The sequence below is a fragment of the Planococcus citri genome, chromosome 2 (genome assembly GCF_950023065.1).
Source record: "Planococcus citri chromosome 2, ihPlaCitr1.1, whole genome shotgun sequence".
In the NCBI taxonomy this organism is placed as follows: Eukaryota; Metazoa; Arthropoda; class Insecta; order Hemiptera; family Pseudococcidae; genus Planococcus; species Planococcus citri.
This window is the reverse complement of record NC_088678.1, coordinates 58,640,920-58,666,157: the sequence shown is the minus strand read 5'-3', so window position 1 is coordinate 58,666,157 and position 25,238 is coordinate 58,640,920. Positions and strand designations below refer to the sequence as shown.

The following is a 25,238-nucleotide window of genomic DNA, read 5'->3' as shown; positions in this document are numbered from 1 at the left end:
TTTCTCCAGAAGGCGTGAAATGAAAATTAATTCGGATAGTAAAAAATCGATTTGTGGCTTATTATCGACCTGATTCAAGGGTTTATCTGCAATTGAGCCAACCAGTTATCATTAAAAATACGTCAAAAAAAAGTACCCGAGGTATCCGCCTGAAAATTGGCTCAAATGTAGATGAAAATATTAGCTAGAAGCATAGGATTTTTCTTTCAGATCATGCCAGACACTGGCCCAAAGTCCTGGGAAAATGCCCAATGTTCATAATTACACAAATTCGTAGTGATCCATTCACAGTGCCTCCAAAATGGGTGCGAAAGGGAGGGGGTCGTATGCTGCCATGGTCATTGCAATATTTAGTCACAGTATAATTTTAAAAACAAAACAGAATGCTCATTTTAATGTGGAAAATTCCCCCCCCCCCCGTCAACGTTTCTCAAATTGGATAAGGCCGCCAAATTATAATTTCTCCGGATCGCTCTGAAAATTTGTCCAACCCTGGGAAGTTCTCAGTTAAAAGCTCCTCAAAACGTATAAATTAAAATTAATCAAGCAAAAATGCAACTCAATACGTATCTATTTTGATTAATTTGTTACACATGAAAATTCGAAAAATAAAGCTAGACATAAGAAGAACCACAACTCTGTAAATTCTGGACTTCGAGCAACCCAAAAACATAAGACTTGGCAAACATTCATAACAAACTTAATGTTAGGTAAATTGATCAGTACACATATTTTAAACTTTCAACGAATAAACATAACAACACATACAATGAAAATTGAAAAATCGACATTTTGATCACATATATAGGAAACATTATTACAACTTATCAAAAAATAATAGCTGTCTAAAAGGATAGAAAACACAGGGACATATGTACTATTCATATTCAAAAATTGACAACACGCAGTGCAAAATTAAAAAAAAAAAAAAGTTCACAAAAACTACCACAAAATGTAAAATCATATCACAATGTGAATCAACAACAGAAGACGATTTCGATGCAACTCTTGGCATTATACTTTAATACATTTTCACCTTATGTACGCGCTGCCAAGTCAAGTGTTTCTCTAAAAAATCAATATATAACTGCGGCCACACAGCACCAAATTTTCCAGAATCGAACCACGTTTTCCCATCCTTCGTATGTTTAACACGAAGCTTTATTCGTCCTACATCGTAGGGTTTACAACCGACAATTTCGAGATCCTCGGCATGATAATTTAGCCATCTTGAGTCATCATCTTCCGAGTCGCTATCACTAATTACGATCGTATCGAGATCATTGTCAACGTTATCACGACTCGCACTCGGACAGACCATGTCACCATTTGACAAATCTATCGAATTTGCTGCCTGGTTGGTCATTTCACTAATATCGGGTTTACTCTGAGTTAAACTCGAGCTTATTACTTCTGCTTCTCGATTACCTGCATCTTTGAGTTGTCTTGAGGCAACCGAGACCGACTCGTTGTTTATTGGTGGAGTTGATTTTAGACCTTTTTCGAATTCTTCTATCAATACTTTGGGGCAGTCTTCGGCAGGAAACCACGAATTACCGGTTTCAATTTCGTCTGCCCATTCCATAAGGTAATACGTCACATTTTGGTCCATTTTTTTGGCCACTATACGCACGGTAGTGAAACTTTCGTCATCTGAACTGCGATAAAATATCACGCCAAAGTATAAATATCGAATACTTGGATTTTAAAGTAAGTAGTATAATTTAATTTATGGTGGCTTACCTCATGGTTTTACTTTACTCGATCCCAAATTAGGCGATATTTTTCACTACCGCAAAATACGAATCAAAATATCTGATAAAATTGATGGCAAAAACACGAATAATTACTATACGTTCCGCATGGATAAACAAAAGGAATAAAAATAACCAACGAGACGATAAAGCAAATTGTTTACCTATCAAAGGTTAGAAATTGGTTTTTATCTCGTAGCACTATCTTGAAAAATGACAATTGACAATTGGTCACCTGGTGGAGTACGATGAAACTAAATTTTTGTAAGAAATGCTGTGATTGGCTGATCTTAATTTTACCCCTTTATACCTATTTGGTCAAAAAAACTTGAATATCAATCAAAGCATTTGTGATGAAGTGAAAAAATGACGAATATTCAAATGAGAGTTTCTTCAGAATACCTACTCGATCCTAATGGCGAAATAGTCTCAGATATTCGTATTCCACATTACGTTAAAATCTGCGTATGTTCAATTACAAACCTTATCAAGATCGATGCATTCCAACACTAACGTAAACGAGCTGCATAGAAAATCGGCAAGGGAGAGTCAACCAGTTAATTCATGAATAACACAAGGAACTTTACCATACGCTCCTCTCGATACAGAAATAAAATCTCTTTCAAAACTTCCAAAATAAGAGGCCATTTTTTGAGTAAGTAAAAACCACAAATCACAAATTAAAACTAGGAAATTTTCTTTACTCAAAAACATAAATATTGAAACATGCTGAAAATTTCGCCTCAATCTGAAAGCTCATAATATCTTCCTTTTTTTGAACCCTTTTTCGAGAATGATTATACCAAAATCAGACAAAATTTGATTAAATCGTCAGTTTGCCTTTCAGTTCTTCCAATCTCAGTCTGAATTTTTCAGAACTAGTCATTAATAAATCTTGCTAGCAAATGACAGTTGAAAACAATTTTCTACCATTTAAAAATCTTTATCGAGTAGCGAAAAATTCGAAAAAAAATCAAACATGGCTCATGATGTTTTTTGGAGACGTAAATCCTAATAATTGTCAATCTTGTTTTATTTTTCCAAGAATTTTCTTTTTCGTAAGGAATTGCTAAAATCCTTACTTTAATGCCTAAAAATTGTCAAAAAGTCTCGATTTTTTTGTGATTTTTTTCTGTAATGAAATGTTTTGCTCGTATTTTGTCACTTTTTTGGCTACTTTTCAATTACTTTTTGGATACTTTTTCGAGCTTTTTCAGTTACAAAATTACTTTTAGTACGAACCCTGCTCTCGCTTCACTCCGGTCTGTTTACTTTCAACTATTAAAATTCAAATTTTCAAAAACTCATCATTGGAATTCTACAATTTTGGATCAAAAGAAATGAACAAATTTTTTCAAACATGAATTAATGTGAGTATTATTACCAATTGGCAAAATTGCAATTTCATCTTTTATTTGCATTTCATCTTAAAAACTTGTCACTTTATTCGGTAAAGTTGGTATTTTTTTTCTCATACCAATGGACAAATTTCAAGTCAGAATCCCCTTCCCCATTCCACTACACTCCACTCCTCAAAAAAAACTCCTCTTATTTTTGCAAAAGTGAATAATTATTTTTTAAAAAGAACTGAGAAAAAACAGTAGGAGAAAGATTCGGGGGGGGGGGGCTGAGGGCCCCATTCGGTGCATCCACCAGGAGCCTCCAACCGACCCAGTCCGCACCTGTGATAATCTAATGACATACCTATAACTACGTATGTTGAATTATGTAAAATAAAAATTCTTCGAAAATATTTTCTAAAGCTCCGAAGAAAATAAAATATGAATAAGTAAAAATTAATTTTCGCAAAATAATTAATCAATTAGATCTTATCGTAGAAAATTACTGTACATGAAACGAAAAGTCGAATTTTTCAATCCATATTACTCAACTTCCCCCCCAAAAAATTCCGTTTTCAAAACGTTATCTGGTGTAAAAAAAACTTTACAAAAACAGTCTCAATTTCCTGAACATTGCGAGAATTTTCACTCCAAAAAAAGACATCAAGTTTCCAAAAGAATGAAGTGCAAAAGGAAAAAGAGAAATATCACCGTGCAAAACAAGGTCGATAATTCGAGTAGTCAAAAAGACGTATGAATGCCTTTGTATATAACGCGTGCTTAGGTTGTCGTCGACTACTCTTTTTCCTGTCTGCCTTCTCGTTGTCGACAAAAATTGAATTAAAGATAAAATGCTACGAGTAAACCTGCTAAAGGCTTTACTTTTGCCCTGTGCATAATAATTACAACAATAATATTAACGGTTGATGTAACTCGCGTACCGTACCGTACTTTTCATTAGCACGACAATGAGCAGCTCGCGTGAAAAAAGGATGAAAAAAAAGAACTAAAACAATACAAGAGGGAGAAAAAAACATTCGAAAATAGCGAGACAAAAAAAGGAAAAAATCAATTATTACCGGTAATCATATTAAAAAGTAATTTTCTCCGACGTCGACAGACAAGGCGCTTATACGGGTAAGGAAAAGTACCTACAACTACACTAAGGAGAAAAAATTCATTTTAGAAAAATGTCATTTCAATACTCGCGATATAAATTATCAATTAATGGAGAAATGTTCCTTTTTTTTCTCTCTCCTTAGAGAACATAGAAAAAAGAGCAGAATTTCCTAGAAGCATGAAATAGCAAGAGCAAGAAAAAAAACGCGAAAACTGCGAAAGAAAAGCTCGCAGAAAATACACGTTTCGTTGTCGACATCGCGGGACCGCGTACTCGTCAGTTGCGTTTGGTGCAGGCTTTTTTTTCTCGCTCCTTCGTTGCCATATTTTATTGATCGAAACTAGGTGAACGAAACTTGAAAATGTTCACGACTCTGTAAAAGCCACCTTGTTTATAAATGCTTATTTAGCGAAAAAAAAAAGTTGAAAGAACGTGTCGTTAGGAAGGTGGAGGGGGGAGAATAGGGGTGGGTCAAATTTCGAGATAATGTATTAATTTTTATCGTGTAAATTTTACGGCTACAATAATACAAGTAAAAAGGAGAGGAAAAAACGACAGAAAAAACGGAAGTTAAGGTAATTACCTCGACTATAACGCGTTGTTATAGAAACTTAATTATTATTTTTCGGTGTACTCGACCTTTTCATGTATAGACAATTCGATTTAACGTGTTGGTGGCGAAATTGCGGCGCGGTCGCGGCAATTCGATTATCATTTTCATGCTTCGAACGATATAACAATAGCGATTTTTATACTGGTCGTTTTAGTACGATATTGATGGACCGCCTGCTAAGTGGATACCTAACTATACTTTTTTTCCCACTCATTGTTCAATTGCATGGTACGAATGTACTATATGTATCAATACGAATTCTGTATGTAGAGTTAATTGTACCAAAGTGGACATTGTCAAGGCCTTTGATCGATATAACACATTGATCTGGATCTTCTTTTTTCACGAAATCTTTTGTAATGCTTAAAGAGCGTATCTTTAGCAGAATTTTTACTGTTGCAGCTTAATACAGCCTACAGGGTTTGGCAAGAAAAGAAAAGAAAAAAAATAAAACATCCTACATACTTCTAAAGTCTCCGAGTATAACAAAGTATGTACTATTATTTTTAAAAAGCTTCGGATGAACATGCTGCCTATCCTGAAAATAAAAGGGGCAAGCTTCGATTGGAGAAAGAACCAGCTAATATGAATTTTTGATAATTAAAATTGAAGTGAGGGGGGAGGGTAATGCATTTAAAAGTAAGTAAAAAATGAATGAATGGATTTTAGTCCAACAACTGAATGAACTACGAATAGATATTGAGAAAGAAATGTCAATAATTTTGTGACCCCCAAATTGCAAACTAGTAAGGGTGCCTAACTAAAGGGGGGGGGGCAAAAAATTAAAAACTGAAGTAAGGATGCGAACAGGGAACCCCTCTTATTCTTAATTTATATATTCCAACAAAAGGGCCCATTGCATTTTATTACACTTCGATGAATGGACTTTTTGGGCAATTTTGATCATATTATTTTTTACACCCAATCATCTCGCAAATCCAAATTCGGCCAACGAATAGAAGAAAAATACTCTGGTCCAGCGCACGAAAAGTTCAATAAATTCCTATCTTTGAAAACTGGTTTTGCGCAATAGAGCTCAAAATAAAATTTTGTAACTACGCAAGAAAATATACTTGCTGGAAAATAAGGAAAATTTTCACCTCAGCTCAAAAAATTGGAGTTTTCTGACGAATTTTCACCATAATTTAATAATACGCAGGATAGTTTAAAAAAACAATGACTTCATTTTGATGAAAATTGGGGAGAGACTATGAAGAAAAATTTTGAGCCTCCTAATACGGCCGCAACGAGGACCGAGATGGAGGTCCTGAAAGTCCTGAAATGTCGTCAATTTTTGATAATTTTAAATGATCTCAATGCTTATTCAGTGTTTCCTGCCCTTTGTGATTTGAATTCAAGTTTTTAATCAGGTTTTTTATACAGTTTTTGTGAAATTTTAGCAATTTTTTTCCGGATTTCACCAATTTACTCATAAGTTTCGATGATTATTGCGTTTTTTTATGTTTTCATCATTTTAAACACACTTTACAATTTTTTATGCAAATTTTGTTCACAGTTTTTGATCATATTGAATTGTTTCTATGTATTTACAAATTACTAAAACTCTATCAATTTTTGATAATTTTCAAGCGATTTCTATGAAAATTTTACGGTTATTATGCTTTCTGTAATTTTTTTACGATTTCATTTTCATTTCAATATTTGATAAATTTTTCTTAATTTTCCACAATTTTTTTTTTCATAACTGAACTTTTTTCATTTTGCGATATTTTGTTCAATTTTTACGTTTCATAAATTTTTAACCAGTTTAATTTAAACAATATTTACAAAATTTCAACAAATTTTCAAGCAATTTTTGCAACATTTTGCTCGTTTTAATTATGTTAATTTTTTCACCATTTTATGGTAAATTTTAGTAACTAGAAAGCCAGTTTGTTTGACAAATTATCTTTCAATTATGAGAATACTTGATTAATTGTTGGTGATTGTGTTCAATTTTTGGCCAAAAGGATGACTTTTTGATGACTTCGGTGACTTTGATGACCTAAAAGACACCTTGTTTTCAAAAAATTTGAACATGACTTTTTATGCTATTTTCACCGAGTTTTTCCAAATTTTCCTGAAACTTCATTCATACTCGTAAAATATTTTATAATTTTCACTCATTTTAATCGTTGTTTGAAAGAATCCAAACAATAAAAATTAATTCGAACAATTTGATTGAAATCGTATAAAGTGTCCGATGAGCATGAATCCAGCGCATAATTCACGAATAATTTCAACAACAATACAGCAAAAGATTACCAAAATAAAAGGAAGATTCACTCGTTCTCCAGAAAATCATCGTAATCAAATTGACAGAAATCGTGAATTTCACTTTTGAGACGATTTCGAATTAATTTTCGGCGTGTTTTCAATCGAATACGTAGGTCGAATTACTCGGAATGAAAACATTCGTGATACACGAATTTAAAAAACGTTATCATCATTACATAATTCATTTGTGTAAATTTTAAAATCTACGTTTAAAGCAATCCAATAATGACTCTATTTATTCGTAGATAATAGATAGATAAATAACTGAGTGTACCAAATCACTCGAACAAAATTACTAAATCGAAATGCAGATTTTTTGCCGAGATATTTTATACCCTCGCTTCTTCAAACTCCCCCCCCCCCCGGCCTTCATCTCAAAATACATCCCGAGGTTTTCATACCTCGTAAACATGCACCAAAAAAATGAACGAAATAAATATTAATTCACAATGCAAAACTTTAAAACACATAGCAGCACGATTTTTTTGCCTTTTTTTCCGCTTTATAATATGGTGAATACACGAGGGACCCCTTCCCCCTCCAATTTTCAACACATTTTCCATTTTCAAAACCATTTTGCAAAATACAGGGTGCTTTACAGCTCTCTCATTAGTCGTAAAATCAGTTATACACCTTGGCATCCAATCAAACCGATCGATATCAATATGAAATTCCTTCACCTGGCCAATAAATTTTTCATCGATTCACTTTTCTCTCAATTTTGGTAAAATCGCCGCATCTCTCCCTCTTTCTCGCACTTAAAACCAAAAGAACAGATATTCCAACCCTGAAAAACGCGATCTTTTCTAATTTGAAAAATGTAGTCCCACTCGCGATGACCTAGCATTTCGCTCCCAAAAACCTAGCTCACCCTCGCAAAATTGCGAAGCCTCCAAAGATGCGGAACCAGGGGATAATCCAAATTTACACCTCGAATGCGTACACACGGTATATACAGGAGCGCATTTCGCCAAAGGTCATTAATATAAACGAACCTCGGTAAAGAAATCCCTTGAAAATTCGCACTCACTCGTTTATTGGCTCTGCCCATAAAACACAGGACGTACGTTCACGTCGGTATAATTCCACGTGCAGTTATAATTTTAGAATTTAATTCCAGTCGAATACTCATTAAAAAGCGAACGTTTGTCGATAAATCAATAATACGACCTTTAGCGAGACCGATTCGCATAAATCGCGCGCCCATAGTTCTAAAAGCGAATTTCCTGGCGTTTTTTCTCCCTTTCTCTCTATATCGATATCCTATAATACCACATGCGATTACAAAACGACGCCTTCGCACAGCCTTCACGTACTCGTACACATGGGCCTATATATTTCGTATGTACAAGTACCAGTGTACACGTACGACGAATACGTTTAAGGAAAAAATAGAAAAAAAATCAACGCGTGTAAATTCTTCGGCGATGCCCTATCAACGCACAAACACTCACTAAACGTATCATCGTATAAATCATCGTTTCGCGGCATCGGAGCTCGCTGCTTCATCTGACAAATCCCACTGAGCGAAACAATATGTACTTGATAAACTTGCAAAGCTACCACAGAATGAAGCGTGAAATTGGAAATAACTTTTTCAATTCGTCTCGATAACTTCGTTGCCGAAAATTTCAAACTATCGGCGTAATATTTAACCGAGTTTTTTCTCTACCAAATCAAGCTCGCGTCCGTGTTTCGTGGACCACTGTCCAGTGTCCAGCATCTCTCATACAACTCGAGTGGATACTACGTCACGAATGGAATTCTCTCCTCTATACATTCTACGATGAGAATCCGCAGTTCTTCGGTTTAGGTATACCTATCTCATTTCCAAGCCTTTTTATTTACTCCGGAGAAGTATGGTATGGTATACACAACGAGTACCCAGTGTACATATTATCTTCTAGATATACAGGTTTAGATGCAGAAGAAAAAGAGACGAGCTCAGTACTTACTTCTGTCTCTGACGATGAAATAATGAATATTCGCGTCCGTATCGGGATCTCTGGCTTGTAATGTGAAAACAGGTGTATTTGGCGGGGCGTTCAACTGAACCACAGCCTGCATCGGTAATGGTCTATTGATGAAATATGGTGGCTCGTCGTTGACGTCTTTCAACGCGATGATGATTCTCTGGTTATCGGTATCTGTGTATATGAACGTATGCAATGAGAAAATATGTAGTGCCGTGTACTAAATTCCTTTTTATTATTATTATAAACCATACATGTACCGTGACAATACAACTGAATGGCATTTTATACTTTTGCGTGACTTATTTGAATTAATCACGCCCATCCGTGTATAGCCATTCGAATTGTATACACTCGAAAAAATAATAACCAAAACAGAAAAAAAGAAAAAATCTTTTCAGGCGTTTGAAAAATAATAATGAACGATTAATAAATCGAATTTATAGCAGCACAGGTACCATAAGTACCTATAAATACAGGGTGTCCACCATCGAGAAAAACTAAACGTTATTTAAGATCGTGCTTTACATTTTCTAATCGAGAGAGAAATATGAAAAGTTTCAAGTTGCCTATTTTGGAATAAGAAGGAGAAATTTTATGCATTATCTCTAGCAGTTTTTTGAACAAATTTTAGCTTTCATTTTCCTCTTAATTTTATAAGCGGTTTCTCCGGTAACTGTAGAATAAAAATTTTTAAAAAATAATAAAATAACCAGTAATAATGATTAAAATTCAAATAATTTTCTTACCGGTAATTTACCACAGATTACCGAATTTCCAGTAATTTCCCACAAAATTACCAAATGACCAGTGATTACTAAAAACTACCAAGTTATCAGTAATTTGCTAAATATTGCTATAAATTTACAAAAAAATTCCCAGAAATTCTCAGTAATTTACCAAAAAATAACCGGTTTTTCACCAGAAATTACCAGTAATTAACCAAAAAATAACCATAATTTTCCAGAAATTACCAGTTATTTTTCAGAAATTACCAATAATTTTCCAGAAATTACCAGTAATTTGCCAGAAATCACCAAAGTTTTCCAAGAACAGAATTTTCCGCAAATAATCAAAACACCAGAAATTTGTGGTAAGTTTACATTTTCAGTACTTAATCCACCAATAATTACCAGGAGTTTCAGAGTTTGACAAAATTGCCAGTAATTTACCACAAATTATCAGGAATTTGCTAAATATTTCCAGTAATTTCTCAAAGTGTCACAATAAAAATTACTTACCAGTAATTCAACAATGATTATCAATAATTTATCAAAAAATTACCAACAATTTGCCAAAAATTGATACTAATAATTGATCAACGTCAGGAAATTTACCAAAAAATCAATAAAAATGAGAAAACTTGGAAAAATGTTCCCAATTTCAAATAGTCATTCATAAAATTGACGTTTCAAGGGAGATAAATTGTGTCTCACTTTCTACATATATTTTTGATTGAAAAGTTGTCATAAGTTTAACAATCAATGGATTTTTTCAAAGTTTTAATTGCTACCATCAATTCTATAGAATTTTAGTTTCTCAAATAATTCCTCAGTTGAATTTTTTTTGATAAAAAAAATCGAATTGATTCAAATTCAACATTTTTTTCAAAACCATAAAAAGTTACACCAGGATCTAGGTTTAAACACGCATTGCCTCTTTCAAATTTCAAAATAGGCAATACATTCGTGTTTTTCATAAACAGTGGGATAATCTGAACAGTCGATGTTTCCTAGGACACCCTGTATAACTTCCATAAATACATTTTTAAACCATCTTATCGTGTATACTTACATTTAACCCCTAAAACATCAAGTGATTAGCATGAAACATAGAAAAACACGTAAATGAGAAAATATACCAAATACCAATACAATTAATATCGAATTTGAAAGCGAAAAAATCATCTCTCCGCCCTTTACCTTCTTACAGCAGTATACAAACGGTAATTACAAACCTGACGAGAAACATGTAAAAATTCATTGTATTCTTCAATAATTCATTTATGAATAAAAAATACCACCATCACACGAACCCTAAATTCTTCCATAAATCTCAATTTCGATTTTCGACCTAATTTTTCCACAGTAAAATTTAATTAAACCCCGGTACTTCTTATTTCTACCATCATCACATCGCTTACGCCAGACCAGAGACGTTTATCGAAGTAAATAACCTCTGTGTATCCTACCTCTTCAAACCTTCAATCGATAAAACACTATTTTCCCAGGACTTGTACAAAGTACACGAGAGCACGAAAAAAATTCAATTCAGAAATTAGCATCTAGCACGTGTATAAATATTAAACAAGCGACTGCGTCTCACTAGTCAGTATCGTGAATTTTTCAACCGTAGTTGATTTAAAATTGCATATCATCTTTTTGAAGGCGCACCAGAAGGAAAAATTCGTCTCTGTTTTTACGAATTGAAAAAAAAATTCAACCATATATCATACACTTGTCTACTAAATTTCCATGAATGACTTTCTTGCTGACCTATTTCGTAAACGCGTTCGCTCGAATGAGACGAATATGCAATTTTTTTTATCCCTCTCTCATGCACTTGCATAGTTACACTCGTAGTAAGTCGTTAAGAATAATAAATGGACGAATTTTATATAATTTTTTTTTCTTCATATAGTCGCGTCGTCGTTTTAACTAAAGTGGATTTTTCTCTCAATGTTGTATCTCTAGCTATAGCTCCATTTATCTATCTGTAGTTTGAAACGTTCCGAAATTTCTCATCTCTCTCTCTCTCTTCGTCGTCGTGTTTTACTCCCTCGAGTCTTTCGGTGCACTGTAAGAGAAATTAGTCGCGAGAGTTTATATGTAGCTTGTATTTCCCCCACCCCCCTGTTTCTATCGCATAGTTCGCCTTTGACTTTTACAAGCTACTCTAAAAAATACCCCAAAAATGCTACGGTCAAAGTTTCCGTGGTTCATGATTTTTGTTTTTTCTTTTTTTCAGGTCGAGTTTTCTGCACAGAGTCGTAATAATTCATCTCGATTCTGTTCTTCTTAAGCTTCGAAATATTTCAGTAAAAAATATCACGACTAAAAAAACGCACAGTCGAGACAGAATTTTCGATTTCTTTCCTTTTTCTGGAGGAATATGTTTTTAAATGCACGCCATCTGTTAGCAGAATCAAAAAGCTGAAACTGGTTCGAGCGTCTATAGAGGTCAACACTGAGGAGCTCAGGGTCTCTAAAATACCCGGCTAGCTCCAAGGTGCTTGTGTAGATGTCACTAGTAAGCAACGGGAAACTACTAGTGGAAGCTCGAAAATAAATTTCCATGAGATACGTCATCAACGCGATAGAGGCAACACCAACATAAAGGATGTTAGCCCAAATACCCATTTCGGCATAAGGGTACGCGTTGATTTGTACGCGATACCACCACGAGCGGTTATACGACTCGATGATGATGTTTTTGTTACTCGACTACGGCAGGGATAAGGGAGTAGGGGGAAGATTAATATTACAAGAGTAAAATTTTCGTTTTTATACGAGTAGCTCAATTTTTGTAAGATGAATTTTGAATTTTCGAGTTTTCGATAGTTTTCGTAGATAGGAAGGGAAGAAAAGAATAATGGATAAAAAAAATTAATGGAAATGTCGAATGATCAATTTGAATGGATTTCGTAACATTTATGGAATTTTTCAATTTTTTACCCTATCCATGAAAATTTTAGAAAATTTAAGCAATAAGTATTATAAAATTTGATGCATTTCTGAAAATTGGAAAAAAAATGAAATTTTAATTATAAATTTTTCATCATTTTTTTTTCAAAACTAATCCACGCGAATAATTTTTCAACTTGAAAACAACCGCTTTTGAACCATTATGAAAACCCCAACAAGCTTTCAATTTTTCTCAAGGACATCAAATCACCCTGGAAAGTCCAAAAGTGAATCTTTAACACCTGTAACTTCGGTTGATGCTTATTAGGAACTCTCTCAAGCCCCTTTTTAAAGCAATTTCAACGAAATTCTGGAAGTAAAAGTTTGAAAATTCATTTTTATTGAAACTCGACGGAAACTCTGCAGTGAACCAAAAAAGTTTGTTTTCGAGTTGGAGGGTCGACTTTTAAAAATTGATTAAAAATTCAAAAATGAACTCGAGCATCTGAAATTTTGGTTCTGTGAGGTTTACAATCTTGCTCTGAAAATTCGATAAATGATGAATGTTTTTCTTCAGATTCTTTTTCTTGCAAATACAAAAACAAACGCTGATGGATTTTCAAAAAAATGGATTCTAATAAAAATTTTCAGAACGCCCAAACATTTTTAAAAACGAAAAATAGTCCGTTTTCGAGATATTTTATCGAATGATGTTCATTAATATTTCATACAAATGATGTTCCCGAACCCCCCCCCTCCCAGAGCAACATGAAACACTAAAAATAAATACCTTCGACGAAAAAAAATAATAATAATTCCACACTACAGAAAAAAACACACAAACGAAAGTAATAAAACGTCAATTAGGCTATAACAATTTTGTAAAAATATTCCATATCAAAAACCCATCCCCTCCGTTTATTTTCCTCTACGTCCCTCGCCACCGTTCAACCTCCATTTGAAAAAAAAAAAAAAACTAAATCAGACTTTCAAAGGCTCGTCCGCACGGATGAAAAAAGTTGGGAAAAAGTACTCGACGATCCATCATGCGATAGAAAAATGATCGACTACGTTTAGAAAAGAAAGACGGGGCCAGGACGTAAAACCGTTTGGTTTCACGAAACGCCATAAATCACGTTAATTTGTACGTATATTTCTCGCAACGAATATCACAACAATCGTATAAATATATTTATAAGGGATATACGCGCATGAATTATTTATTCATAACGACACGCAACCATTTAAAAAAAAAAAGTATACATTTTGACGCCTGTGTTATAATTCCACAATCCACATCTCGTGACGCGGGCTCGACGACTTTTGTCAACACAGCACATCGCAGAGTTTAAGGGCCTAGATCGCGAGCGAACGTATCGTAGAACAACGTTGTAGAGAACACGTTTTCGAAATCAATTTTACGCCCTGGTCGTGGCACAGAAACCAGAAAAGCAGCCATTTACCGAGCATAATGCATTTGCAGCTTAATAAGAAAAGAGAGAAAACTCCGCTTACTTTAACTTTAATATTAATGGAATAGCTCGGGATGGGATGCTTTGCGCGTAAAAGAAAACACAAGCATGCCATTTTCGTACCAAAAAAGGGAGTACGTCTATCGATCAGAGAACGTTGCAAGAAATCTTTCCTTTGCAACGGAATCTTCCTGCGTGTTTTTTTTCCTCGGTGGTTTTTCTCTCGCACGAATATCCGACCTTTTTTCCTCAGTTATATACTTGTATGTAGGTAGGTACGTTCTCGTCACACATATTGTGTATATGTATACTGTATACTCATCACGTGTGTAGATTTTGCACATAAGAGTAGTTCAACTTTGCTCACCTAAATGTCGACTTTTCGTTTATAAAATCTCGTCAGGTTTTTAATTACACATTACAAAATATAAACTACGAAGACGTTGACGTGCACAGAAGCTCGTTTCCAGGGCCTATTCTAAGGTTTTTTTGGAGCTACACAATACTGACTGAAACTTTTTGAGATTCGTTTTAAAGGATATCCCCCCCCCTATCCAAAAAAAAGAGAGAGAAAATTCAAAGCAATTTTTCATATTTTTTTGAAAAAGAAAACTTTTTACTTGAAAAAATACGTGATGTTGTTTTATTTTGAAAAATTATTAAATTCTCTAAAGCTTTTGCCCTAGCTTAGCTCCGGCCTTTAGGCCCTTGTTTCTATTTTTGAAATTACGTATTATAATTCCCTAAAAACTATTGTTAGAATTTTTAAATGTTGAAGCTATGAAAATCAACTTTTTGCATCAGCCATTTTACTTTTTGAATTTGTCAATTTTTTAAATTATTCTATTGTACAATTTTTTAAAAATTTTCAACAATGAAACATTACCTTCAGAAATTTAATAGACATAACCCAATCAATACAGGGTTGGTATGAGTGCGAAATAACGAAACACCAAAAAATTATTCTATGTATGTAACTTAGAATAGCGAAAAAAAGTGCGAGGATTCATTCGAAAATACCAAAAAGCTTGAAATTTAACGTTGAAACTTTTATATTGAAAATCATTATTTGAAATTGTGAGTTTTCTTAGTATATCTTTTACCCTCATTTGGCTCGGGAAAGATTGAAAATTTTCCAAAAATTATGTTCTGTCCTCTTTTTAAATTTTGTTTTCACAGACCAAATGGAACAATTCAAATTTGTTGTGATTGTAGGTAGCATCGTATTTGAAAAATTTAAATTATTCAACATTTTTGCTTCCAACTCCTGGCTAAATATCTTGAAAAATCCTTGGAGGGGGGGGGGGGGTACCTGGGGTAAAAAGTTGCAAAAATCTGGCGGAAAAAGTTGAGCATATTTCAGTCTTACCCCCTCCCCCTGGAGCCCTGTAACTAAAATCAACCCCCATGAACTAACTTAAATTGTAATTTCTAGCCATTTAGTCATTCTGGAACTTCCAGCGTGATTTTTGTCCCCCCCCCCCCCAGAAATATAATTTCAAAATTGCTCTTACGAAATAAGTATGTGGAAAATGGAAATCAATTTGGGCAGCTAAAAATTATGGTCCATTTTTGGGTCTATTCAACGAATTTGTCCACATTTAATTTGATTTTCAGGCAAGCACATCAAGGACGTTTTTATCAACCAGTATTCTCCACTAATCAATCATTTAAAAAAAGGTTGGTTAAAAAAAACGTACTGTGTGTGACTGTCTGAAAATCAGCTCAAATTTGGATAAACTACTTTAATTTGTAGATCAAAAATAAGCTGGTTTTTAGCTCTTCAGCTCGTCAAATTTTTTAAAAATGTTTTTAAAATAATGATGGATCGACATTATTGTAAAACTTGAAATAGGTAATAGGCATACGTTTCCCCAGGATTTCTTCAAAAGAGCCTCAAAAGTTTTTTTTCTCCACAGAAATAGCTCATTAACAGTAGGAAGAGCGTTACAAAATTGTCTTCGGATTTGGTTTTTTATCATTAGAAGTGAACAGAACTGGCCCATAAAAAAATTTCACATAACTCATGGCAAACATTAGGGATTTTCTGAAAAAAATGTGGGTCCTCCTGAAAAATTTTTGGAACCCTCAAAGATTCTGCAATAGCACATTTCCATCCACTGGGTGTCACTGCTACTTGGTAATTTTTTCTACTACATTTATGTATCTACCTTTTACCTGATTATTTGTTCGATAGCATTGTGCAGTTTTTATAGTGCACCTTTAGTACTTTTTTTTTTCAATTTGGATTCTGAATAATTTTGTTTCAACTGCACAATTTTTTTTCCAACTGCACATCGATTTTTTGGAGCTACACAATATTGTTGGAACTACACGTTAGAATAGGCACTGCTCGTTTCGTGCTTCTTTTTTCTTTCTAAATTATCGTCAACGTGAAAATCAATCGTATTTTACGTTTCAACTCGTACCTACGTACTCGGTACTTCCCATCAACTGCACCCGAAAGCGACAAAAAAGAAAGGAAGGAGATGCTTTTTACACGACGAAGAAAATACAAAAGATTGTACGCGTCGTCGTATGAATTTCGACACACCAATTTAAATATCAATCGCGACACATGCATTTAAAAGCGGATTAACAGCTTGATACCTTGTAATACCTCTTACAACGTTAATAATCGTAAAAAGTAACATATAAAATCAGATAACACCACTTACGAGCATCGTGTCCACTTTTCGTTAACGTCACATTGCCCGATTCCAAGCTGTTTTTACCTTGAAGAAAAAACCAACAAGAAAACAAATATTAGTCTACTAATAAGATATCCTATTACTAGATTTAAACATTTTATATTTATACTAGCATCGTACGTATAAATAAATTAAATTTTATCAATTTAATTCGCCTCGTCGAGTCGTATTTTTTATACAAATCTATTAGTATATCTCATGCGAAGAACGATGCGACCGTATATCCACCCGTATCGTATCTATATGTACCTTATGGGATATTTTAGCAGCATCAGGGTCTTCTTCATTTCTCACTGTTTGCTCAGTAAGTATAGTATGGGTGGACATGGACACCTTCGTCGTCGTTTTAGAATAGCACGACTTTTGTAAACTTTCGACTTTCCTACGCAACTTCGGCCACACAGTGCTTTGGGTGATATTTGCGAAATTAAATTCGTCGTCCTTTTCGTAGTATAATTAATTTTATTTTAACCAAGATCGAAACGTAGGGTCGCTAAGGTTGGCGTTTCGCAAAATTTATATTATACTTTCGCGTTAACAACGCTTATACGCAAAACTTGCCAAATTTTTCCTCCTTTGAAATTTAATCCAACATTTCGGTGAAATTTAATTTTCCAAAATGGCAATCTTGTTTCGCTAAGTGATGCGTGAAATCAAAGAAAACGCGTATGCGTCACGTAAACCGTTTTTTTTTTTTTTTTTTTGGAGTTTCATTTTTGAAGTTGAAGGCAATCAAGAACAGCTTAAAAATCAGTAATGTACCTAATTCGCTGAAATCGTCAAAATAGGCCGCTGCTGAAATTTGAAAAATGTTATCAAGAACGAAAACGTGACCTTACTTTTTCAACCTGTAGGCCGTGCCTACCCCACTTTGTCCTCATAGAGAATGGGAGCTTGTGAGGGGTTGATTGGAAAAAAATGAGATCATATTTGAGTTCAGCATCTTCTAAAACCTTACATTTAAAATATCTCACGATTTCTTCACAATTTTCGGATTTTGACCTTAATGAAGGGGGCGCAGAGGGTTTGGGCGGTTTTGGATCAAAAAAATAAGGCCATATTCGTATTCAGCACCTCTGAAAACATAACATACGATACATCGCATGACTTGGACATTTTTTCAAAATTTAACCCATTTAGGGGAGGGGGAGGGGCTCTCTTACTATTAAAAATGTCCGTTTCGAAAATAGCGTACATTGAACCAACACGCAACACAATGCCTATGTTATTTCTACTTCTCGATTTTAAATCATTGCATCAATGTTGAGTTTCATTTTCAAAGTTGAACTTTCAACATAACAAACAGGGCAACATTCAAAAGCAAGACACAAGCAGGATTTTTAGCGGAACATTTTTTTCAAACGCTTCAATTTTTTGGAGTTTAAGGAAACGGGACACAATTCGAAATTTTTCGATTACAAAAAAAAAATGAACAAGGAAAGAAAAAAAAGGATTTTAAATAGAGGATTTTTCTAATGTTTCATTTGGAAACGAGGGGGAGCAAAATTTATCGAGTCAAAAATTTTTTGATTCTCAATTAGATTTAGAGTCAAAATTCTGTTAATACATGGGAGAAGAAGAGAAATTTCGAAGTTTCATTCAGGGTGTCCAACAAAATCTGGAAACTAAAAGAAGAACCTTATCAAAACTGAAAATGAACTGCATGATAGCCCCCTCATTCATTTATAATCAATTGGTTTTCATTTTTAAAAATATTTAATATTTTGCTATTCAGCATTTAATTATTCTGACGTTTGAAAAATGAAAAATTTTGAAAAATTTCGTTTTCATTTTTCGTTTAATTTTGATTAAGTAAATAACAGAATTATTTGAAAATTCAAAAAAAAAAGGAGGACCTTCGGACAAAAAGAAGGACTTTTCCCAACTTTCTTGAAAAGGAGGACCCATAGACAAAAAAACAAACTTTTCCTGACATTCTGGATCGAAAGGACTGTTAAACACCCTATCATTGATTTGAAAATCTGGAATTTTCAAAATATAGCTAGAGGCTCCAAACCGATTCAGTACGTTAAAATCACGATATAAAGTAAACTTTAGGAGTAGAATTTTGTGGGAATGCTGTAATTTTCAAAAAGCTGCTGGGACCGCAGAACAGATCAAAACGGTTCGAAACCGTTTACAACCGACTTGTGGAGGGAGGGGGGGAGAGGGTCAGAAATCGAATATATATTTGCAAAAAACTGCAAATCGAATGGAATTTACATTTTGACTTCAGTTAGCCATCCTTCTCAATTTTTGTTCTTATTGAATGGCTATTTCCAAAAAATTTGAATGAAAATCATTCAAAATGTTCGAAAACTTAATAATTTTTCAAGGAAAAATAATTTTTATTGTTTATACAGCGCGCGTAGAGATGAAAATTGGAAAACTTGGATCATGTTTCGAGTTGGCATTCAATAATTTACTTCAATCGAGATGCATCAAAATTTCATATCAACAGGGTGTGCATCAAATTTGCAACATTTTATTTTTCACTTTTTATCTAACTATCCAAATTTGCAAGGTTACAATTTCCTACCATCCTGCTGAAAAAACGACTGGATTCATGTTTTGAAAAGAAAAAATGTGTTTTTCAATTTTTTTTCAAGGAAGAGATAAGTTTTTGCCACAACAAAGTGAAGGGAAACAATTTTTAGAAAAGTATTGAATATTTCCATTAGGCATTTTTTTAAATTTCTAAAACGAACTTTAAAATATTTTGGTGCTAAACTTGATGATTTTTGAGCAGAATTTCGATTTTTTCACAAATTTGCAATCTAAAATTTGATTTTTCAGATAACCAGGCACTTTGCATTGATTAAATTTGATTAAATTTATAAATTTCGTGATCGCTTACGAATCAGATTTTCAAGAAGGAAAAAAATACAAAAATACTTCGCTAATTTTCGGTAAGTATTCTATTTTTTAAAAAAAACCATGTTCAACGAATTAACTTTCCTCTCACAAAATCGAAAAAACAAAATGAAAACAGCCAATAAACCCAAATCAAATCACTCGATACACTTTTCTAAGAATAGTTGTAAATGAAAGACGATAGAAAAAATCAAACGGTAAAACGACAATTTACTCGTAGAGTAGAGGCATATGTAGTTGTACAAATGACATCGGCAACAGGAAAAATATGCAAACTTCACGGTTAATCGCATCATTTGAACTTGACCCGGCAACCCTAACATCAATTTGGCACCTACTCGTACATTGAAGCTTGTTTTTATTTGCTTAACGAGCGTTCAACTTGTAAAACAATGAACCGTAAACATTGTAATCACTTTTACACTAATTCGTTCCATCTCGATAATCCACTAGACTACTAAGGCTACGTACCTACATTCGCCGTTAAATTAATTACCACAATCCATCAATTACCTACCTCGGGTCTACCTGATTTTAAAGAGAAAAGTCGACTGTCTATTCCTATTCTACGTAGGTATATATACGACCACGACGAATATACAGACTAAATAGCGTTGTAAAAAAAATCTCGATAACTCACCTCCAATACCGGGATTTGTGATGACAACCCAAAAATCGATAACTTTTTCCGGACCCAGTTCTTCGTAATCCCATTTCTTTTTAACTCTAACGGCACCGCTCGGTTCGACGCTAATCCACGGATTTTCTTCGCGCATTTTGAACGTCTCCCGTTCGGCTTCTTTTTCGACTTGAAACACGACTCTGCCTTCGCTTTCGCCGTCTGTTTCGGATAAATCGATACGTTTAGTCGGTCTGACCGCTCTGGTCACTCTTCGTTTCATAATCCTATGAATTGTGTCTTCGGGATTGAAAACATTATCCGGCTGTTCGCTACCGACACTTTTCTTCGATCTTCTACCGCTCGCGTGGTTTTCCAGCACCGCGTTTTCGGTCATGTGCCATTTTTTCGTAATGCAATGGCGTCTCAAAAAATGATAAGGTTCGTTGTAATACAACTCGTTGGTGAACTTTTCCAGATATTGGCCGTAAATCTCTTCGCTCGTAGGTTGACGAAATATATTCAGCCATATTTGAGCCGGTTGTTGCGATACGCGTATCGGCGACCTTAGATCGTGCGCTTCGACAACGAATTCCATTTTCGATCCAGCGGTCATATTTAACGGATTGCCGGTCAAAACCACCTCGCCTGTTTGAGGTACGACAATTATCACATCCGTAGGTGTCGCCAACTGGTATACGATACTGTCTCCGTCATCTGCATCCGATGCGCTAACGTATCCCAGCACCGGAAACTCTTTTACGCCGAATGTGTTATTTTGACTGTGCAGCCATCTGAAAATAAAACAGAAAAATTTTACTTTTCAATTTCGCAACGGTGTCAAATAATATTTAAATAACAACTTTTCGCGAGATCATTTTTCAAACTGACACGAAATCTCCCTCCATTTTCGAAAAGATCCCTCATTCTATACCTATTCGCAAAGAAACAGCCTCGTTTTTCTCGCATATCTAAATGACAGAGGTAACTGATCTCACCGTTAGTTTTTCTGAAACGTCTACTTACTTTGGAAATCAGGGGGGCAGAATTTTCAATATTTTCGAAATTGGCGAAACTAACACTTTCATTCTCTAAATTTACTTTTTTATGCAGGGTTTTCAAACACTCATCGAAAACTGTACCGAAACACGAAAACAGTTGGTCATTGGAGTATTTTGAATTCCTACACACGAATTAAATGTAAGTTTTTTCAAAATTTAACTTTTAATAATACTAAAAAAGTGCAAACAATTGATTGCAATTGTGCTCATGAAATCGCCAAAATTGAATACATACCCGGCGAAAAATGATTGGATCTGATCAGGTCAAAGTTTTGATCGGATTACATCTGCTTAGATTTTGACCTCATTAGATTCAATAGAATAGACTTGATTGGACCCGATCTGGATAGATCTGATCCGATCCGGACATTCCCCGAGTCCAATAACATCTTACCAGATATGATCTGATTACATCTGCTCAGACTGGATCAGTTCCTAATCATTTTCCTGGGTACGGTGAAACTACTACGAGAAGAAACGCGTTTTTAGAATATTTTTTCAAGTGATATGTAGTTCTTTGCATTTAAAGTCTTTTTTACAAATGAAAATTCCAAACAGCCAAAAGCTTTACGGAAAAGCGAGATAAAATTGCTCAAAATTTCATCTCAAGCCTTCAATTCCCTCAATAATACCCAACTCAGACAGTTGTGTGAACGTAGAGAAGAGGCATAAGGACGTTCAAAAATTACAGGAAAATTTTCTAGATCAAGTACATATATCAACTGCGGTGCATAAATGCCCAAAATTTCCATGGGACTACCAACCTCTCACCCACCTTATCTGACCATACCCTCACAAATATTCTACTGACATTAGCTTCGTCAATATTGAAAATAATGGATCAGTATTTTTATGAACCTTTCTTAAAATCTATTAAAATTGATTTCAAAACCAGAAAAAAAAATCAGAGAAAATTGCGTTGACCCTAGAGCACTAAAAAAATGGCAGAACTGATGCCAAAATTGTTAAAAAAAAATTGGCAAAAAAATATTACAAATTGAAATAAGCTTAAATTTAATTTTGAAAATTTGAACTACATATTTCAAAACTTTTTGACAAAAGGAATGGTTTTCTGACAGTTTCTGGCAAAAAAAAACGGGACTCTTGGACAATTTTTTTTTTAAAAAGTAAAAATTCAAAATTTACTGCAAAAACGACTATTTTTAGAAATTTTGTTAAAAAGTAAAGATTTTTTTACGATTTCTGGCAAAAAGGAGAATTTTGAAAATTTTAATAAAAAGAAGAACTTTGAGAGAATTATTGGCAAAAATACACACCTTGGCAATTTCCAGCAAATACCTAAGCCGAGCCTTCAAATTTTAAAGAAGAAAAATTTGAAAGCAAAAATTTTATAGTTTTAATAAAATCAGCGATTTTTTGAGTATAAGAAATACACATAAGGTACGTACTACGTAAGTACACTTTTTCACAATTTTTTTTTTTCGAAAAGTGAGATTTTCACTTTGCAACTTATGGCAATTTTACGTAAAAAATCGAGACATTTCAGCTGTGAAAAATCAAGAATTTTCAGCAATATACTAGGAAATTATTTGAATGTAGTGGTTTTCTCCTTTTTCGCACATTTTTTAATCAATTAATTTCACCTTTTACAACACGAACACTTCTTTATTATTCACGAAAAATAAAAATTACAAATACATTAAATTTTATAAAATGAGACGCGTTTCGGTCGTCGTAGCGACCATTATCAATCACGAATGAGATGAAAACTGCGAGATACATTGTAGAAGATGTGTGATGCGTTGGGAAATTATCTAAGGGAGGGAGGGGGGCGAAAAAAAGTGTTCGTGTTGTAAAAGGTGAAATTAATTGATATACTAGGAAACACTTTTGAGAAAAAATAAAATTTTTAAGAATTTTTTGAAAAAAAAACGGTCCTTTTTTGCAATTAGATCTATGCAAATCTGAACAAATCTGATCACATCCCGACACTTCCTAATCCAATTGGATCTGTAAATATTATGCTATGTACATATTGTACATACTTGATCAGATCCAATAGGGGAGATCTGATTGGATCGGATCAGATTCGTACTTCGCCGAAAGAATTAATTTATACCTTCCACATCATTTTGGCGGTTTTGCAAGGATTTCCAAAGACCTTACACAAGTTCTCTAGTGTTTCCAGTAAATTATTCAACTTTCAGAAATATTTTCAAGTATACGATTTTTTTCACGAATTAATTCGATGGATTTGTCTCAATTTGAGAAGGACGCCTTCTCGTCAATTTTCTAAATTTCAAAAGCGGACTTTCACACGATTTTAAGAAGGATTTCATCAAATATTTTGGTAGAATTTGGTTTGAATTTTTTCACAATTTCATAATTTGACAGAGCCAGCGAATTTTTACACGTTTTTGGAGGAAATCTGAGAAAGTTTTCATTATATTTTTGGGGGCATTTCTTTTGAGTTTTTCACAATTTCATGATTCACAGAGCAACCAATCATGTACTCGTAAATTAAATTTCATAAAAATATACTACTTAATAAAATTGTTGTTTTTCATCACTTCATAATACCTATATTATAAAAAATTAGGCACCACACCTTTCAACACAAATGATTCAAATTTCAATTCAAACCTGACCTCATCATTTTTAAAAGCTCCACTCAAGTCTCAAACAGAAGGAGAATCGTAAACAATCCAAACGTGTCGGATTTACAGCCTTAACCAAACATCCAAAACGCTATTAATTCCTCATCAGCCATTCCGCCAAGAGTATAATACATATAAAAACACCTGATCTTTTCTCCCTCACTCCGGAAAAAAACACCTCATCAAACCATCGCCAGAAATAAAATTACTTTATAACATTACAAGTACCTCTACATTACATTCATTTAGTGCCTCAACGCGGTCTATTCGTTTTATAACAACAACAGTCAATAATAAAAAGAAGAAAAAAAGGAGCAGTCTAAAAATACCTGAATTGTGCTAATAACTCGAGAGTCGACCGAAAAAAAAGCAATATAGATAAATGAAAGATACCCAATTAAATTCCAAAGCTTGCCGCATTCTCGAGACGCTGTACTGGTCATAAATTCACTACTCGACCAAAAACCTAATGCAGACTGTATCGAAGATGGACGTTATCAAAAATAGTACGTCGACGATTAATTTTCTATTTGTTACGCGCGATACGTACTACGTAAAGTATTCTTGGGTACGTTCAATGGTCTACTTGTAAATTGTACGGCTGACTACACGAATCGCGGTATGTTTCATCCGACTATTTTCCTTATAAGGACCGAATTACTTTTTAATTCGGTACACACGGCATCGTGGTAGGAAAAAGCCCAATTTTCAATACGTTCGTCGTCTCGGAGTATGAACGACGAACGAGCGATGTGGAGAATAATTCGAATTTCTTTTTGCTGTAGCTTACAACATTTTCCTAACCTTTTCAATACGGTTGTATATACGCGGTACAAACTCGGGTACTTTAAAGGTTCAAGACGCGAATAATTGGAGTAGGAATTGAATATAAGGAAAGAGAGGTGTGTAACACGAGAGAATTGGGATTTCACAAGTAAATATACGCGATGGTAAAAAGAAAAATATATATAAAAAAGAGAAAAAAATACCTATATAAAAAACTTCGAGTTGCGAAGAAAAAAAATCATATGGGCTTTACGGTTACAGCATCGTTCCCTTGAGCCCGATGGTGCTCCTTTTTTCCTGACCTAGTTTTTTACTTAAATACATATTTATTTAATTTACCTAGGTTTGCTTTTTGTTTTTTTAATTTGATGGCAAATGAATAAATACTTCAATTTTT

General features: G+C 34.0%; 2 protein-coding genes across 7 annotated transcripts in view; both read right to left on the bottom strand.

The window, feature by feature from the left end:
• CadN (Cadherin-N) overlaps positions 1-25,238 on the bottom strand; it is a 108,598-nt gene that overhangs the window by 35,900 nt on the left and 47,460 nt on the right. For all 5 annotated transcript variants that reach the window (XM_065351753.1, XM_065351751.1, XM_065351754.1 and 2 more), the window contains exons 3-5: positions 20,398-21,170; positions 16,851-16,907; positions 9,060-9,251 (exon numbers count right to left, since the gene is read on the bottom strand). In XM_065351753.1, the coding sequence (XP_065207825.1) occupies positions 9,060-9,251; positions 16,851-16,907; positions 20,398-21,170 (1,022 nt within the window). The remainder of the gene's footprint in view (positions 1-9,059; positions 9,252-16,850; positions 16,908-20,397; positions 21,171-25,238) is intronic.
• LOC135836739 (uncharacterized) lies at positions 554-2,382 on the bottom strand. 2 transcript variants are annotated; one of them, XM_065351749.1, is made up of 3 exons: positions 1,919-2,382; positions 1,744-1,815; positions 554-1,658 (listed from the first exon to the last, which is right to left on the bottom strand). In XM_065351749.1, exons 2-3 carry the CDS (start codon positions 1,746-1,748, stop codon positions 1,022-1,024), a joined length of 642 nt encoding a protein of 213 aa, XP_065207821.1. In that variant the 5' UTR covers positions 1,749-1,815; positions 1,919-2,382; the 3' UTR covers positions 554-1,021. The 2 variants fall into 2 exon arrangements, with proteins under 2 accessions (XP_065207821.1, XP_065207820.1); XM_065351748.1 differs by having other exon boundaries at positions 1,744-2,379.